This window comes from Scyliorhinus torazame, chromosome 22 (genome assembly GCF_047496885.1).
Source record: "Scyliorhinus torazame isolate Kashiwa2021f chromosome 22, sScyTor2.1, whole genome shotgun sequence".
NCBI classification, from domain to species: Eukaryota; Metazoa; Chordata; class Chondrichthyes; order Carcharhiniformes; family Scyliorhinidae; genus Scyliorhinus; species Scyliorhinus torazame.
In genome coordinates this window covers 52605749-52623969 of record NC_092728.1, presented here as the reverse complement: position 1 = coordinate 52623969, position 18221 = coordinate 52605749, and the positions used below count along the sequence as shown (strand labels likewise).

At 42.6% G+C, this 18221-nt stretch overlaps 1 protein-coding gene across 3 annotated transcripts in view; it reads right to left on the bottom strand.

Annotated features, from left to right (window-relative positions):
- The window catches only part of abca2 (ATP-binding cassette, sub-family A (ABC1), member 2), a 739176-nt gene that overhangs the window by 129734 nt on the left and 591221 nt on the right, over positions 1 to 18221 (bottom strand). For 2 of the 3 annotated variants that reach the window (XM_072488215.1, XM_072488217.1), the window contains 3 exons: positions 10839 to 11054; positions 9751 to 9853; positions 8044 to 8372 (listed from right to left, as the gene is read on the bottom strand). In XM_072488215.1, coding sequence (XP_072344316.1) covers positions 8044 to 8372; positions 9751 to 9853; positions 10839 to 11054 — 648 coding nt within the window. The remainder of the gene's footprint in view (positions 1 to 8043; positions 8373 to 9750; positions 9854 to 10838; positions 11055 to 18221) is intronic. The other variant, XM_072488216.1, reaches the window with a different exon arrangement.

Here is an 18221-nt window from a genome sequence, read left to right as displayed (position 1 = left end):
CCGGAGGAGATATCTGGGACGTATGAGGAGGTGAAAAAAATCCATCTTAGGTGCATATGAACTAGTGCCTAAAGCCTACAGACAAAGGTTTAGAAATTTAAGGAAAGAATTTGGTCAAACATACATGGAGTTTGAAAGGCTCAAACAGAGTAATTTTGATAGGTGGTTAAGGGCTTTGAAAATAGACCAAATATATGAAGCGCTCAGAGAAATTATACTTGTGGAGGAGTTTTAAAATTCAATTCCTGATGTAGTGAGAACTCATGTGGAAGAACAGAGGGTTAAAACTGTGAGGTTAGCAGCCAAAATGGCAGATGATTATGAATTAGTTCATAAATCAAATCTTGGTTTCCGACATCAGTTTCAGCCAGTGAGGGATAGAAACTGGGGACATGAGAAATACTCAAGTGGTAAAAGTAAAGCTGATCTGATGGGAGATAATAAGGAGAGTGTATCTCAGATTTAAAAAGAATTCCAGGAGGGTGGAAAAGAAATGAAAAGTTTCAAATGTTTTCACTGTAATAAACTAGGCCATGTAAAGTCACAGTGTTGGTGGTTGAAGAAAAGCACTGGGAAGGCTGATGTGGTAAAACAGGATAAGACAGTGGGGTTTGTTAAAGTGGTAAAGAAAAGCCCAAGTGAAGTGAAGGAGGTGCAAAAGATTGTACAGCCTGATCAACAGGTGATTGATAAGAAGGTGCCATATCTCTTTAAAGAATTTACTTGTGTGGGTAAAGTTTACTCATGTGTATCAGGAGGAGTAGGTGAAGAAGTCACAATTTTAAGAGATACGGGAGCTAGTCAATCTTTAATGGTAAGATATGAGGAGTTATGTAGTTTGGGACGAATGTTGCCAGAAAAGGTGGTAATATGTGGAAATCAGGGTGAGAGGAGTAGCATTCCATTATATAATGTAAGGTTGGAAAGTCCAGTGGAGAGCGTTGAAGTGGTAGTAGGAGTAATAGAGAAACTATCTTGTCCAGGAATACAGTTTATCTTGGGTAATGATACAGCTGGATCGCAGGTGGCAGTAATGCCTACTGTGGTTGATAAGCCAGTGGAAAATCAGACAACTGAAGTGTTGAAGGACAAATATCCTGGGATTTTTCTGGATTGTGTAGTAACAAGGTAGCAAAGTCACAGGTTAAGACAAGAGGAGAAATCAAAGAGTGAAGATGAAGTTGAAGTGCAATTATCAGAAACGATTTTTGAACAAGAACAAGAACAGGTGGAGGATGAGGCGGAGTTACAACAAAAAGATGTAGAAATAAAACAGATGTATCAGAAAGCATCTACGGAAGAGGAATCTGCCTGTATACCAAAGTGATATTACCGCAAAAGTAATGTCTTGATGAGAAAATGGAGACCTTTACATATGCAGGCGGATGAAAAGTGGGCAGAAGTTCATCAAGTAGTATTGCCGGTAGGGTATAGAAAGGAGGTGTTGCGAGTTGCACGAGGTACCATTGGGAGGTCATTTGGGGATAAGGAAAACTCAAGCTAAAATCCAGAAACATTTTTATTGGCCTGGACTACATAAAGATGTAGTTAAATTTTGTCAATCATGTCACACATGTCAAGTGATAGGGAAACCTCAAACAGTGATAAAACCAGAGCCCTTAATACCCATTCCAGCATTTGAGGAACCTTTTACAAGGGTCCTAATTGATTAATTGATTGTGTAGGACCACTTCCTAAAACAAAAAGTGGGAATCAATATCTTTTGACTATAATGGATGTGTCTACTAGGTTTCCAGAGGCCATTCCAGTCCATAATATTGCAGCTAAACAATTGTGGAGAAGTTACTTGAATTCTTTACTAGATATGGACTACCCACAGAAATACAATCGGACCAAGGATCAAATTTTACCTCGAGGTTATTCAAAGAAGTAATGGATAGCTTAGGAATAAAACAATTTAAATCAACTACGTACCATCCAGAATCGCAGGGAGCGTTAGAAAGGTGGCATCAGACATTAAAGACAATGTTGAGGGCTTATTGTCAAGATTATCCAGAGGATTGGGATAAAGGAATTCCATTCGTACTGTTTGCAATTAGGGATGCACCTAATGAATCAACCAAATTTAGTCCTTTTGAACTAATTTTTGGTCATGAGGTAAGAGGACCACTTAAATTGATTAAGGAAAAATTGGTGGGAGAGAAATCGGAAATTACATTATTGGTTTAACATGTCAAATTTTAGAGTTTGACATGTGAATAGAGCAGGTGAATTGGCTAGACAACATTTGAAAGTTGCACAAAATGTGATGAAACGGGTCACGAACAAGAAATCCAAAGTTCGTAGTTTTGTTAGTGGAGATAAAGTTTTAGTGTTGTTACCAGTCGTAGGTGAGCCTTTAAAAGCTAGGTTTTGTGGACCGTATCAGAGTGAAAAGAAATTAAGTGAGGCGAATTATGTGGTAAAAACACCAGATAGAAGGAAGACTCACCGAGTGTGTCATGTGAACATTCTTAAAAGGTACTTTGAAAGGGAAGGAAAGAAAAAGGAGGAGGTTTTAATGATTCTAACTCAAAGTGACGAATCAAATCCAGATGACTGTGAATTTGACATACCTCAAATTAAATTGGAAAATGAGGATGTTCATAAAAATTGGGATAAATTGTTGAGTTATCTTCCAGAGGAAAAACGAACTGACCTGAAAGAGTTATTGATATCACCTGGGCAAGTTTGTGGAGATAAATTGGGAAGTACTAAAATGGCTATTGTAGTAGATGTAGATGTGGGAAATGCTGTTCCAATCAAACAACTTCCATACAGACTTAATCCTTTAAAATTGGCACAGGTTAGCAAAGAGATTGAGAGTATGCTTAAAAATGGCATAATTGAAGTGGGTTGCAGCCAATGGAGCTCACCCATAGTGATGGTACCTAAACCAGACGGTACCCACCGGTTGTGTGTGGACTATAAAAAGGTTAATGCAGGTACAAGAACTGACTCTTATCCTATCCCACGTTTGGAGGATTGCATTGAGAAAGTGGGACAGTCCGCTTTTATTTCCAAATTGGATTTACTTAAAGGTTACTGGCAGGTACCTTTATCCGAAAGGGCGAAGGAGATTTCGGCTTTTGTGACTCCAGATGGTACATACCAATTCAAAGTTATGCCATTTGGCATGAAAAACACCCAGCCACATTTCAACAGTTAACTAACACAGTCATTTCAGGATTACCCAATTGTGCGGTACACATTGACGATCTGGTAATTTTCAGCCAGACATGGAAAGACCATTTAAAACATCTGATGGAGTTAGTCGATCGACTTCAGAAGGCAGGTTTGGTAATAAACCGAGCCAAAAGTGAATTTGGAAAAGCCCGAATCACTTTCTTTGAGGAGTTTTCGATACCCCCAAGACAAAGGGAAATAATGCGATTTCTTGGCATGAGTGGATTTGATCGAACATTTGTGAAAGAATTTTGTGGCGTGATTGCTCCACTGATGGACTTGCTGAAGAAACGTCGAAAATTTCAATGGACAGCGGACTTTCGACAGGCATTTGACTGCCTGAAAGCTGTGATAACCAATGCACATGTGTTGGAGAATTGCAAGGGACTCTGTGATCAGATTGAACTACAGTATCTGACTTTAAAGAGAAATGCCGAGGCGTAGAGGAATGGACGGATCGTGCAGAGACCTTCTTATTCAAAGAGACTATCAATCATCAAGAAATTCAGTTGGAGGAAGAAGAACAAAAAAAGAAATGGACGATATTATTATACCTGTTTGCATGTGTTGTTTTTTGAAACGATAAAGTATATTTACTGTGTGCATTTCTTAAAGGATGGTGATAAGGTGAAAAATGAAATCATCTTGAAGTTGATGATTCATTTTTTTATTCTTGGGGAGAGGTGTCATGAGAACGTCGCTTTAAGAAATGGTTAGCTGCTCATGTTACTGCAGTGCTGTCAGAGTGTGTGTGGAGCAGAGCTCTGGTTCTGCTTTGAGAAACTTTGAGAAAAGCTTGGGTGTGTCTCTGTCTTTTTGGTTTCGTCTTTCAGCGTGTTGCAGCTGAAGTCAGCCAAAGCAGCTGTACTGTTGATCTCTCTGTCATGAAGGACTATCTCTTAATCATTTGGTGAATTCAGAATTATAAACGTTTTCAGTATTGAATGTAAACCCTGATGTGCTTCTGCTTAGAGGTTTGTTAAGTTTTCTGGGTGTTAAAAGGACAGCACACAGATTACTTAGTGTTGTATTCTTTGGGGGGGGTGTATTTGAATTAATGGTTGCTAAGATAATCACTGTTTCTTTTAAAAAGGTTAAATTGAGTTTGTAGAATAAACTTGTTTTGCTTTAATAATTACTTTTCCATTTCTGCTGTACCACACCTGTAGAGTGGGCCGTGTGCTCCCCATACCACAATCCATTAAAAGTTGTGGGTCAGGTGTACTTCATGATACACTTTGGGGTTCTCTAAACCCCGACCCATAACACACCCATGATGAAACGATTTTCTTGGTGCCACCAATGCTATCACTATGAAGAGACATTTTCGCTCATCCATCCTTTTCAAACGCAGAACCGACTGACAATGCACCTGGATTTCATAGAATCATAGAATTTACTGTGCAGAAGGAGGCCATTCGGCCCATTGAGTCTGCACCAGCTCTTGGAAAGAGCACCCTACCCAAGCCCACACTCCCACCCTATCCCCATAACCCAGTAACCCCACCCAAAACTAAGGGCAATTTTGGACACTAAGGGCAATTTAGCATGGCCAATCCACCTAACCTGCACATCTTTGACCTGTGGAAGGAAACCGGTGCACCCGGAGGAAACCCACGCACACACGGGGAGAACGTGCAGACTCCGCACAGGCAGTGACCCAAGCCTGGACTCGAACCTCGGACCCTGGAGCTGTGAAAGAATTGTGCTAATCACTATGCTACCATACTGCCCGATTTTAAGGCCATTTAAGACAATGGACCAGGAATGAATGGGTTGAACTGAAAGACAGCAAGGGTGATCTTGGACGCGAGTGCAAAATGACCATTAGTAATCGGCAGCCTGTTTTACACCCCACCTAACTAGTCTTTACATTCGGGAACAATTTTGCCTCCATCAAATCTGAAAAATGGGTATTCAAGAATGGAGTCAATTTGTTTAGAGCTTTGGAAACAATGTTATTATGAGATTGACAAATATTCCATGAGCTGAGTTCCAACAACTTGCTTTAAGCAACATTTTTAATATGGAAAACGTCCTACAACGCTTCACAGAGCATAACTGGGGAAAACAAATTTGCTCAGAGAAAAGACATCAAGGGAAAAAGAAATCCTAGTTTGTCAGATCGTGGGGATAAATCAATGAGCCATATATTTCATCATCACTGAGCTTATGAGAAGCAATTCCATCCTTTCAGGTAAATTTGGTGCGGGGTTAGTATTCCAATGTGTGAGCTAGATGTTCATAATCAGAGTAAGTGACAGCAAAGGTATCGATCGGGAAGTTGATCTCATTTAAGTCTTACTCGTTTTGCGATCAAGAAAGCAAAATTTATGTTGAGTCACATGTAACTTCCAGTGATTTCATTTCGACAAGACGACAAGACAGAAATGAGGAAACAAATCTCAAAGACAGAAGTACTGGGGGGAAAGGGGGCAGGTCTCAGGTGTTTAATAAAAACACCTGGGTGTTTAATAAAAACAGAGGCATTGCTTCATCGGAGCCTGCGCATTGCTCCCATGTTGTGTTTGCCAGATGAACCAGTTAACTATAATCAGCCAATAGTGTTGACTATGTGAACAGTCAAGGAAAGATGTTGGTGCTTTACCTAATGCCACACCAAAAATATTTGAAGTTAGGTCCCAGTCAAATCGATGCATCTTGCTTCCTGCTGATAAAACAAAGACTTGAACAAGGAGTTTTGGTCTCCTTATCGAAGAAGGGATGTATTTGCCATAGAGGGAGTGCAAGCAAGCAAGGTTCACCAGACTGATTCCTGGGATAGCAGGATTGTCACAAGAGGAGAGATTGGGTCGACTGGGCCTGTATTCCCTGGAATTTAGAACAAGAGGGATTCTAAATGAAACGTACTGACAGGACTGGACAGACTGGATGCAGGAATGTTGTTTCCTGTGGCTTGGGGAGGGGGGGGGGTGGTGTCTAGAACAAGGGGTCACAGTCTCTGGATGCAGGGTAGGCCATTTAGGACTGAGATGAGGAGAAGCCTCTTCACTCAGAGGGTGATAGACCTGTGGAATTCTCTACGACAGAAGGCTTTGGAGGCGAAGTCACTGAATATATTTAAGAAGCAAATAGATAGATTTCTAGACTCTAAAGACGTCAAGATATAGTGAGAAAGTACAGGAATATGGTGTTGAGATAGAGGATCGGGCATGGTCATATTGAATGCCGAAGCATGATGAACCAGTTAACATATAATCAGAAGATGTTCGAAGGGCCGAGTCGTCTACTCCTGCTCCTATTTTCTATGTTTCTATGAGAGAAGTTATTGCGAGAAAGGTAATTACAGTGACTTCTGAATTCATTCAGACATTGGGCAGACATCAGGTAACAATGTCAAGTCACTACAGCAACAAACAGGAAAGACAGTGTTCTGCCTGACAACAAACAGATTGGTGATTACCTAGGTCAAATCGAACCTGATCTCCTAAACTGGTTTTGAGGGTCTGTGAGAGTCAGAGAGGAATTGTTAAGTGTTCTTTCTTGTTATGTTTTTTGCACTGATTCTTCCAGGGGATAACTTGACTGTGAAACAAAGGAAGTGTCCAGTCGTGATGTTTTGGTCATCAGTAGGGTGGGGCAAATTTGAAGGATCAGCTATCTTTTTTTCTGACCATTATTTTCATAGCTCTTTTCTCTATTGAATACAAATTTAAGTGCATCTAAATCTAAAGAGCATTATTCTTTTCAGCAATGAAACCCAGTCTCTGGACAGTGTAAGAGTCCTCCCTGTTTATTTCTTTTGTCTCCATTCCGCTTATTTTATTATTTTGGTCCGTGGATCCATAATCGGGATGTGCCTTTAAGCGGAGGACTCAAAGTTGAAACAGTTTCCTTGCCAGGACACAGAGTTTGTGTTTGGCAGAGGAGAAGCCAGACACTTCGGCACCGGGTCGATCTTATGAACCGTCGTTAGAGGGAGTTGTTTCAATTGGTTAACTGGTAACCAGTGGCTTGACCAGGTACAGTGTTCCGCCTGACAAAAGTAAGTGATTGGTTCCTCCGTGATGCTCTCTGAGAGAACTGGGCAGAATTGTTTAGACCTTGGGAGTGAAAGGAACTCTCACTCTCTACTGCTTGACGTGAAAGAATTGCTCTATTGTTCTTAAAGCGGTGGATGCCTGGCACATCCTTTGCTGTGAATCTGAAATGAGGCTGAGTCTACAGAGAGGGAAGACAACCGTGCCAGAGAAAAAACATCTCAAGCCTAGAAGGAAGAAGTACCAAATCAAAAGCCAGAACTTCAGAAAGACATTGACTGAAAGTCATCCCAGTGCATCAATGATCCTTATGCTTTTATTTTTATTAATGTTTTCTTTCCCTTCCCACCACCCTTCACCTCTGTGTGTGTGTGTGTGTGTGTGTGTGTATATATAGAAAGTCGGGCGAGTTATGAAGGGGCAGGGTTGGAAAGGGGTAGTAGTCAGTTACACTTTCTGACCATTTAGTTATTACTGTACATAATAAAAGGTTACTTGTGTTCAAAAGTTACAAACCTAATGACTATAGTTTATTGGGCTCAATAAAGGACCTCGGATATTTTAACTGAAATCTAATTTCACCTGTGTTGCGATACTGGGTCAAGTGGGGCAGGAATTGACAATGTACTCGCCCGGGTTTTCATGACAACAGGAGCGATTAAAGGTCCAATGTAAACTTTCCAGATCAGCCCATCTTCTGGGCAGGGTTGGTTAGATGAAAACTCGTACAGCCTATTTTAGATGTTCTTCAATTTGTATTCAATAGAGAAAACAGCATTGGAAAATTTATCCTAAAATTACACACTTGCAATCTCAAAAGGTCAGTTTTATCATTCTATCTGGCCGAACTACGCACCTTTCATTGTAACTGGTGATGTTGTCAAATTCCCGGTGTGCATTCCTTCATCAATTCCCAGGTCAGGGAAATCTGATGGAGCAGGCGAAGGGGGCGGTGGGACAAAATTCGAGAGTGGGAGGCCTTGGGTGAATGAGTCCAGGCACATCGAGTCAAAGTATTTGGAGGCCAGCATCTTGGTCTCGCTTGTGGAAAGGTTGAGGGTCTGTACAAGCTGGTCTAACGTGCTGTTGTATGGAGTCTTCAGAACACAGGTAGCACCAATTCCCGAGGGTAGATAGAAGGTATTTGCCAGTTGCTGAGGGCTGGCATCAGGTGATAACTTTATCCTACGTTAGAATTAAAACAATGTTATATTCAAGCAAAAATACAGATTTGTACCAAATATTTATTGAATTCTCTTCAAACCATGGTTGCTGGGATTGCAAGGCGGCTGCATTATTTCCCAATTAACTACTGCCCGTTCAAAAAATGCTCTAAGCCAGTGTGGAATCAATCATTCCATACTCTGGGCTGAAACGTCTGGCCCTTCTTGCCTGCAGAATCTTCTGGAAATGCTGACGGTGACCCTCCCCCATTCCGCACATGCTGACGGTGACCCTCCCCCATTCCGGACATGCTGAAGGTGGCCCCCTGAGGCCAGCCAGCAGGGCAAGGACATCCCGTCACCAGCCACAAAGTGAGCCATCTTTGGCACTGGAAAGCCCACAGGTGGGGTGGGAGGGGGAGGAGAGCAGGAAATCCTGCCAGGTCTGTTCCAACAATGGTCCATTCATCCCAATGTTAGAGAAATGGCGTGTATTTTTAATTTCCTATTTTTGCCTTTCGTTTTGATTTGGACAACATCTGCACTGTGACCACACACCACCAGAAACACAACTGATTGGGCCTTATACTGGGTCAGAAGGGTAAGTAACCTTTTGTTTATTATGCAGTGACTACAGTTCAACAGTACGTCTTGGCCGCAGAGCACCTTGGGGCTACCTAAGGTCGTGGATGGCACTATATATACATATATATTAATTTTTTAAAAAAATTTTCCTTACGGGAACATACTTTCTCGAGTGCCTCTGGGAACACGAGTTGACTAATAGCCCCGAAGCCAGACAAGGAAATATGTAGGGCTGCTTTCTTACAATTTTTAAGTTCTGCAGCATCCCATCTATATGCTGACACCTGAAAACTTCCTGAGAATAGACTCATTCTCAAGATTGCGATCATAGACTTAACAAAATGTATACATTTATGTATACATATTTTGTCTCAAAGCGAGGTAAGCTAAGTGATCTGTATTGAAGTGCAATCTGCTTTATTGATTTTCTGCTGGTTTTTAAACTGTTGTATGGTAATTTATTTTCTATATATAACCAGGTTGTACACTCTTTCACACATAATATGTAAGTGGCAGAAGCCAGCAGAACATTGGAATCTTGCATTTCAGGGTCTAGTGAAGAGGTTTTTTTTCATGATAAGTGTTTACGGTCGAACAAAGTAAGGCATTCAAACAAAGTCGAGTCTCAAACCTGGGGGGAAAATATTGGAGACTTCAGCATTGAATGCAATACTTAATGGAGTAAAAGATGGATCGTCTCAGCTTTGCTGAGCTTCCTCAACTCCTACGGGCTCATCATTCCCTGAGACATCTTGTAATAAATTAAGTTATAACGAGTGGTTTTCTTTTTAAAACGGTCCACTCTAATCTCATACCTGTACTCATTTCTCTCTTCATTAGCATATGGTATGAAGTTTCCTCGAGGTTGGGTATAATTGTGGTATTGAGATGGAGAAAGAATCAGAGGAGGCAAGTCACCTGGAACAATGGAGATAAAAAATTGGGTAAATATCCCGTTGGCGAAAATATAAAGGGAGCCATTTAAGATGGCAATTCCAAAGAACAAATATAAACTCTACTCAAAGGCATCTATTCAGCATTTTTGAACCTGTGAAAGCGGTGACTTGAAGATATTAAGAAGATTCAAGAAATTGGAATATATTCGGCTGGGTATATATTTTTTAAAACTGTGGGAAAATGCAAGTTGCTTGAGGCAGGGAGAGATGTCTATGTTAATGGTTCCAGTGCCTTTGCTAAGCTGATGTGTTTAGCAATACTACAAGCAGATGCTTATCTAAGGCAAGTTAGTAACAATGGGAGAGAGAACATGAAGGGATTTGACTAAGGGAGTTTATGGTTCAAAGGAAAAGGCAAGGCGTGAAGAGTGGAATCATTAAGTGGGTGCATTCTGCATTTACACTCTAAAAAGCTAGACACAGGAAATTAAGCTAATTAAGTTTGACTTACGAAGGAGTTCATTCAGATAAGGGAAGATCAAAGGGGAAAAATGTTCTATCTCAGAAACAACCCCAAAGAGACAAAATTGCCTGGTGTGGTAACTGTTACAGGATTTCTGTAGTTTCTAAAACTTATAAGGTGAGTTTCTAAAACTTATTTGGGGAGAGTTAGTTTGGAAGGTAGTGAACTAAAGATTGTTTGGAACTGGGTAAAGTTAGCAATACTGTGTAAAACCATTTTCTAAATTATGTTTTCTTCCAGTTGACTTTATTGCTGTTTAATTTATCACTTAATAAAAAATATTTTATTTTAAATCACCACAAAATTCCTGGGAAATCATTCTCTGGATTTCAATCTTTCTTTACATTATAGCAAATTGCAAAAATACAGTTGAGGGCAATTGTTTCAGGTTTCCCTTCTGGGATTTGGAATAGCTCAGCGTTAATCATCAGCCATGTCCTTAACAACACAGAGATGGCTAATTGCATATTCTGAATTGTAATACCTATTTCGGGCACTGAGAGAGCCACCGTCATTGCCACACACACAAAGAATGCAGGGAGCAGGATCTGGGAGAAAAGACTCTTAGTGTTGCGTTTGGCACAGTGGTAACGTTTCACTATTAGCCCGTAGAACTGGCACAGTTTCAGCCAGGAGCCCTCCAGTTTGGTACTTCCTTGACCCTCCAGGACAAAGCTCTTCAGGTCAGGCTCTGGTTCTACTGTAGGTGGCAAGAGGAGAAAATACAAGAAACAGTGATCAGCATTTGGGAAGAATCAATGCAGCCGATTTAAAATCTTCTGTTCTAAACATTTCTTCATCAGCTCAGCTTTATCCTAAAACAGTAAATATTCTGGACCATATATACTTGATTTTATGGTCTCTTTGCACCATTAATATTTAACAATCTTTGCAATACTCTGTATTGACTTAAATGATGTGGAGATGCCAGCGTTGGACTGGGGTAGGCAGAGTAAGAAGTCTTACAACACCAGGTTAAAGTCCAACAGGTTTGTTTCGAATCACTAGCTTTCGGAGCGCAGCTCCTTCTTCAGGTGAATTCACCCGAGGAAGGAGCTGCGCTCCGAAAGCTAGTGATTCGAAACAAACCTGTTGGACTTTGACTTAAATGATTAAATTATCTATTGAAATAACAGCCTTCAAGATGCAGTCACAAATTTTCAAATTTTCCACTTTTTCCCAAATATCTTTGGTGCTCCATCGCTGAAGATCGTGGCTGCTTCAGTGAGACAAAGTGCATCTCACAAAGTGGCAAGCCCAAGTTGTCTAAATCATAAATTAGAGAAAGCACCACCAGGAGACTGAAAACATTGCCACGTTGACCTGGAGGTGTTTGGCTCCATCGCCAATGAAGGTTGCTAAGTTATGAGAGATAACCCACCCAGTGATGTGTCTGGGTCTTGGGGTCATTTTAATTCCTGACATGTATGTTGGTGGTGATTGACATCTAATGGGCTGTACCCTACAATGCGGAACTTTCAGGTGGGGCTAACAACAATATCATCCCATCGAGTCTACACCGACAAAGGAAAAACTCCTGACTCCTTGAATGTTGAGACGTGCTAATCTAGGTACTTTTCAAAGGATGTGAGGCAACCAGCCTCTACCACTTTCCCAGGCAGTGCATTCCAGACTGTCACCACACTCTGGGTAAAAACGTTTTCCCTCATATCCTCCCTAAATGTCCTGCCCTTCACCTTGAACTTGTGTCCCCTTGTGACTGACCCTTCAACTAAGGGGAACAGCTGCTCCCTATCCACCATGACCATGCCACTCATAATCTTGTACACCTCAATCAGGTCGCCCCTCGGTCTTCTCTGCTCCAACGAAAATAACCCATGCTACCCAACCTCACTTCATAACTTAAAAGTTCCATCCCAGGCAACATCCTGGTGAATCTCCTCTCCACCCCCTCCAGTGAAATCACATCCTTCCTGTAATGTAGCGACCAGAATTGCACACGGTACTCCTGCTGTGACCTCACCAAAGGTCTGTACAACTCCAACATGACCTCCCTGCTTTTGTAACCAATGCCTTGATTTATAAAGACTTGTCCCATATGCTTTTTTCATCACCCTATTTACCTGCCCTCCCGCCTTCAGAGATCTTTGGACAAACACGCCCAGGTCCCTTTGTTCCTCGGAACTTCCCAGTGTCATTGTATACTTCCTCGTCAAATTTCTCCTTCCAAAGTGTATCATCTCACACTTTCAGGGTTAAATTCCACCTGCCAGTAATTTACCGATTTGACCATCCAGTCTATATCTTCCTGTAACCCAAGTCACTCAACCTCACTGTTAACCACCTGACCAATCTTTATGTCATCCGCAAACTTACTGATCTTACCCCCCACATAGTCATCTATGTCATTTATATAAATGACGAATAATAGGGGACCCAGCAGATCACTGTGGCATGTCACTGGACACTGGCTTCCTTGTCACTAAAGCAGCTGTAGGTCATCACCCTTTGTCTTCTACAGCTAAGCCAACTTTGAGTTACCCTGTATCCCATGTAGCCTTCTTTATAAGTCTCATGTGGGACCTTGTCAAGTGCTTTGCTGAAATCCATGTAAACTACATCAAATACACTCCCCTCATCTGCATACCTGGTCACCTACTCAATTTTAGCTTCATTTAAAAAAATCAAAAGGTATCAAAAATTGTGGTTTTGAAAAGTGATAAATACCATCCTTATCATTTCTGAAAAGGAGGGTTGCGAAGGGTGGGGGAATAAAGAGAGATAAAGAGAGAGAAAGCGAGGGAAACTCACATTATTCTAAGTTGAGCTTAATATCAATTTATCAGTGAAGCTAGGTTACTGCTAAGCTACTGTGACATATTAAACATTTAAAAAAAAAAATCCAATTAAGGGGCAATTTAGCGTGGCCAATCCACCAACGCTGCACATTTTTGTGTTGTGGGGGTGAACACCCGGAGCTCCTCAGTGCAGGAAAGTGCAGCCTCGGCGTGACATTCATTACTGACACCCTGGATTGCAACAAAGTCCTATTATATAGCGTGGTGTTTCTTGGCACTGCGAACGCCAGAACAAAATCGGCGAAACGCGCTCGGCACAGGTCTCTGTTGCAATTCGATTAGATCATAGAATTTACAGTGCGGAAGGAAGCCATTCGGCCCATCGAGTCTGCACCGGCTCTTCGAAAGAGCACCCTACCCAAGCCCACACTCCCACCCTATTCCCATAACCCAGTAACCCCACCCAACACTAAGGGCAATTTTGGACACTAAGGGCAATGGCCAATCTACCTAACCTGCACATCTTTGGACTGTGGGAGGAAACCGGAGCACCCAGCGGAAACCCACGCACACACGGGGAGAACGTGCAGACTCCACACAGACAGTGACCCAGCTGGCAATCGAACCTGGGACCCTGGAGCTGTGAAGCAATTGTGCTAACCACTATGCTACCGTGCTGCCCAGTGGATTTCTGGGTCGCGCCCTGGATTTCAATTGTTTTACTGCATCGCTAAAACCCTTACAGCCAATCAGTGTGCTAAGCCCGTTTTACAGGTGTTGTTGTCTAGGTATAATTAGGCACCCCTTGACCCCCAACATGCAGAAGGTTTTTCCCTCCACTGAAAGTGCTGTGACTGCAATCCCATTTACAATCCATTGTTCGCAACTTGCCAAACATTATACGACTGCTAAAACATGAAATAGAATTGTTAGGTGAATAAAATTACACGACAAAATCATTTAACAGTTTTCTTCTGTTTCCTTGGACACAGATTGGTCAGTATATCCCAGACTGTTCCTTGCAAAAGAACGGAGGTCAAAGTGTTCAGAGTTTATCTGCTGTCTTTAGATTAATACAATTATTTATCAATCTCAATGTTGTTGTGTTATGTACTCTGGGATAACACAGGCTGCAACTCAATGCAGCTTTGACCAAAAGATACTCCAGATGTTGAAGGAAGTTCAATGTGATTTATTGAACCATTAGCACAGTTCTCTATGAGTTTGACTCTCCTGCTAATCTTGCTGTAGTAACTCAGTCTAACTAACCAGTCTGCTCTAAGCCACATGGTGGGTCTGATGCTTCTGATCTGCCCCTGTCCTACTCTCTAAGTGTCACCTGTGGAAAGAGACAGCGCATGTGTGCCTTGTCTTTATATGTGGGTTGTGTAATGCCCCCTTGTGGTAGTGTCACCTCTGGGTATCTTGACTGCCCATTGGTCGTGTCCTATTCTATGTGTTCATTAGCTGTATGTCTGCATGTCATGACGTCTCTGGTGCTCCCTCTAGTGTTTACTTAGTTGTAGTGTATTTACATTAACCCCGAGTGTATTTACAATGATGCATACCACCACATCCTCCCTTTTCTCGTGTTACATATTTTCTGCACTCGGTGAAAGAAAATTGAACTAAAAAGGTAGCTAAGTGATGACATGTACAAGTTATGATGACTGTGATGATGATACAAGATCAAAGAATAGTTATGACGACGTTGAGGATTATACAATACCAAACAATACTTATGAGTCCAAAGTTCATGAATTTACACGGTCGAGTGGCTTTCTTGCGCTGTTATGGAAGTGTCGATGTTGATGTTGTCATTTCCTTGTGAACGCTGTCAGTGTTTCTGTGTTTACGTAACCAAGAAGTCATCAGGAGGTGTTCAAATGGCCAAATCACTCATTGTCTGAGGTGGACTCTTTTTTTTATGCTTATGGTAGCAATTCTTGATGACATCTTTCCTGAAAGCTGGTTTGCTTGTCCGTAGTGTAGCAAACGTGAATTGGTACGATGCGTTGACATGCCATGGTATGTTTGCACCCTTGCCTTTGTTCTGAGCTGAGCAGTAACCGTCCTTCATGGGCAGAGTTGTACCATGTCGTACCAGTTGCTGGTCTATTGTTGTGGTCATTGTTGTTATTGACGTGCTTGTGGTGTTTGTGTTTCCTCTGGTACGCTTCTTGTTGTTGTTTTTGTAGGTTTTGTTGTTGTGTTTGTTGCAATGACCACACCGAGTGGAGAATTTGAGTCCCTCACAAAGTTACTTGTGTCAGTGTCCTTTGTGGCATCTGCTGTTTCATTGAGCGTACCGTCTCTGATTCCTCGGCGCTCCCCGTCTGGAGTCATGTCCGGTTCACTTGAATCATCTTTGGCTTGTCGATGCTCCCCGTCTGGAGTCCGTTCTGGTTCATCTGAATCTTCTTTGGTTTCTTGATGCTCCCTGTCTAGAGTCATTTCAGGTTCTTGTGGAGAGGCTCGAGTAGATGAGGTTTGAATTAACGTGGTGCCACTGCAATCACTAGTAGCCTCACTTGGATTGTTGAGTGCCTCTGTACATACTAGCTGAGGTCTGTCAGTCTCGCTGTGATGTTGCTCATCTTGTATGGGAATTGTGATGCCTTCATCACTTGTCTCACATACAGTGGGCAGACCTTCAGTGTCTTCTTATAGGTTAAATGAGCTGGGTAGACTGTCAGAGTCTTCTACTGGTGGCTCAAATAATCTGGGTAGACTGTCATAGTCTTTTTGTTGTTCACGTGAGCGTGGTAGACTGTCATAGTTGGCTTGCTGTGCACTTGAGCGTGGCAGACTTGCATCGTCTGCTGCTTGTTGCTCAGAGAAGGTTGCTAGGCCTTCATGGTCTTGTTCATGCAAGGACTGTGCTCTGGAGTCTTGCGTTGCTTCCATCGTGGAGTCTGTCAACGAGCTCGCTGTGGAGGCTTGTATCGCTCTCTCTGTGGAGTCTGGCATTGTTCCCTGTGTGGCGTCCTGCAGTGGTCTCTCTGTGGAGTCGGTCTGTGCGCTCTCAATGGAGTCATGCAGTGGTCTCGCTGTGGAGTCTGTCATCGTTTTCGGTGTGGAGTCGGGTTCTCTTCGTGGTGCATGGACCACTCTCTGTCTCTTGGTGTCAGGCCGCAGCAGAATCCTGTACTCATGGGTCAGGATGTCATCTATGCTGGGCCAAGGATCCTCAAATCTGAAGAACTCGTCCATGATTGAGTCGGATGCTTCAATGTACAACACATCTCGTTGCGATTCAGATTTGGTACTGGGGTCGCCACGTCCAATGATGAAATCATCGTATGAGTCGTAGTCTTCAAGGACTAAATCATCTCTTTGGGCGGTGCTAACGGCTTGTTGCAGGGTTCTGCGGAAGTTATTTTCATCTACTGGTCGAAGTTCAGGCATTGTGCTGTCTTTCGTGGTGAAAGAATGATGTTCCTGGCTTTAAAACTCTTCTTCACTATTTTCGGACATTTCCCCTTTAAGTGGGCGTGGTCCGGGGCCTCTGACGTCATGACGCAAAGCTAGGAATGGATTGCGCATGCGTAAATCGCTGTTCCTTTACTGTGCGCTCTTTCCCCAACTGCGCATGTGCGGCTTCTCGCGCATGCGCAAAACACTTTCGCCGGTTCGTGGCTTCTCGGGAACAGTGCATGTGCGGCTCCTTGCGCAAGATGGCTGCCAATCAAAATTGCCATTTGCTTCTGTTGCAAGCCTACCTTTGCCTCATGGTGAGTATAGGTGCCAGTTTTACCGATTTCTGTTGTGTTCACCTCGCAGTAGTTTTCAAACTTGTCCAGGACTGTCTGGAAGTCTCTCTTGTCCTGCTCTTCGGAGTACTTGAAGGAGTTGAAGATTTCTGTTGCACCTTCACCCGCAATGGTGAATAAAAGATCTATCTTCTCAGTGTCAGCCATGCCATCTAGGTCGGATGCTACCATGTAAATCTCAAATCTCTGCTTGAATGCACGCCAGTTGGCACTGAGATTGCCGTGGTACCCGAGTTGCTGAGGAACCGGAATCTCGATCATCTTGCCTGGGTGCTGTTGCTGGTAGCACGGATCTTGCCGAGTTGAACTATATAGATTTAACAGGCACTACTGCACCATGTTGTGTTATGTACTCTGGGATAACACAGGCTGCAACTCGATGCAGCTTTGACCAAAAGATACTCCAGACGTTGAAGTAAGTTCAATGTGATTGATTGAACCATTAGCACAGTTCTCTATGAGTTTGACTCTCATGCTAGTCTTGCTGTAGTAACTCAGTCTAACTAACCAGTCTGCTCTAAGCCACATGGTGGGTGTGATGTTTCTGACCTGTCCCTGTCCTACTCTCTAAGTGTCGCCTGTGGAAAGAGACAGCGCATGTGTGCCCTGTCCTTATACATGGGTTGTGTAATGCCCCCTTGTGGTAGTATCATCTCTGGGTGTCTTGACTGCCCATTGGTCATGTCCTATTCTATGTGTTCATTAGCTGTATGTCTGCCTGTCATGGCGTCTCTGGTGCTCCCTCTAGTGTTTACTTAGTCATAGTGTATTTACATTAACTCCTTATGTATTTACAGTGATGCATATCACCACAAGTGTTTTGCAACTTTGAACTTTCACATGATTGTCATCCACTCCTTCGCAATCTGCTTTGCTGCCAGACTCTCTTACGTCCCTGTGCCACCTTCAGACTTGAATGTTCCAACATCCCTTTACGGGCGGCATGGTAGAACAGTGGGTAGCACTGTTGCTTCACAGTTCCAGGGTCCCAGGTTCGATTCCCGGCTTGAGTCACTGTCTGTGCGGAGTCTGCACGTTCTCCCTGTGTCTGCGTGGGTTTCCTCCGGGTGCTCCAGTTTCCTCCCACAAGTCCCGAAAGACGTGCTGTTCGATAATTTGGACATTTTGAATTCTCCCTCTGTGAAAACAGGCGTCGGAATGTGGCGACTATGGGATTTTCATAATAACTTCATTGCGGTGTTAATGTTAGCCTACTTGCGACAATAAAGATTATTAAAAAATGATCATTACACTGTCCTTCAAGCCAACTTCTCTAAAATTCTATTGTTCCCATTTTGTCTGCACTGATTTCTGTGAATCCATCATTCCCTTCCC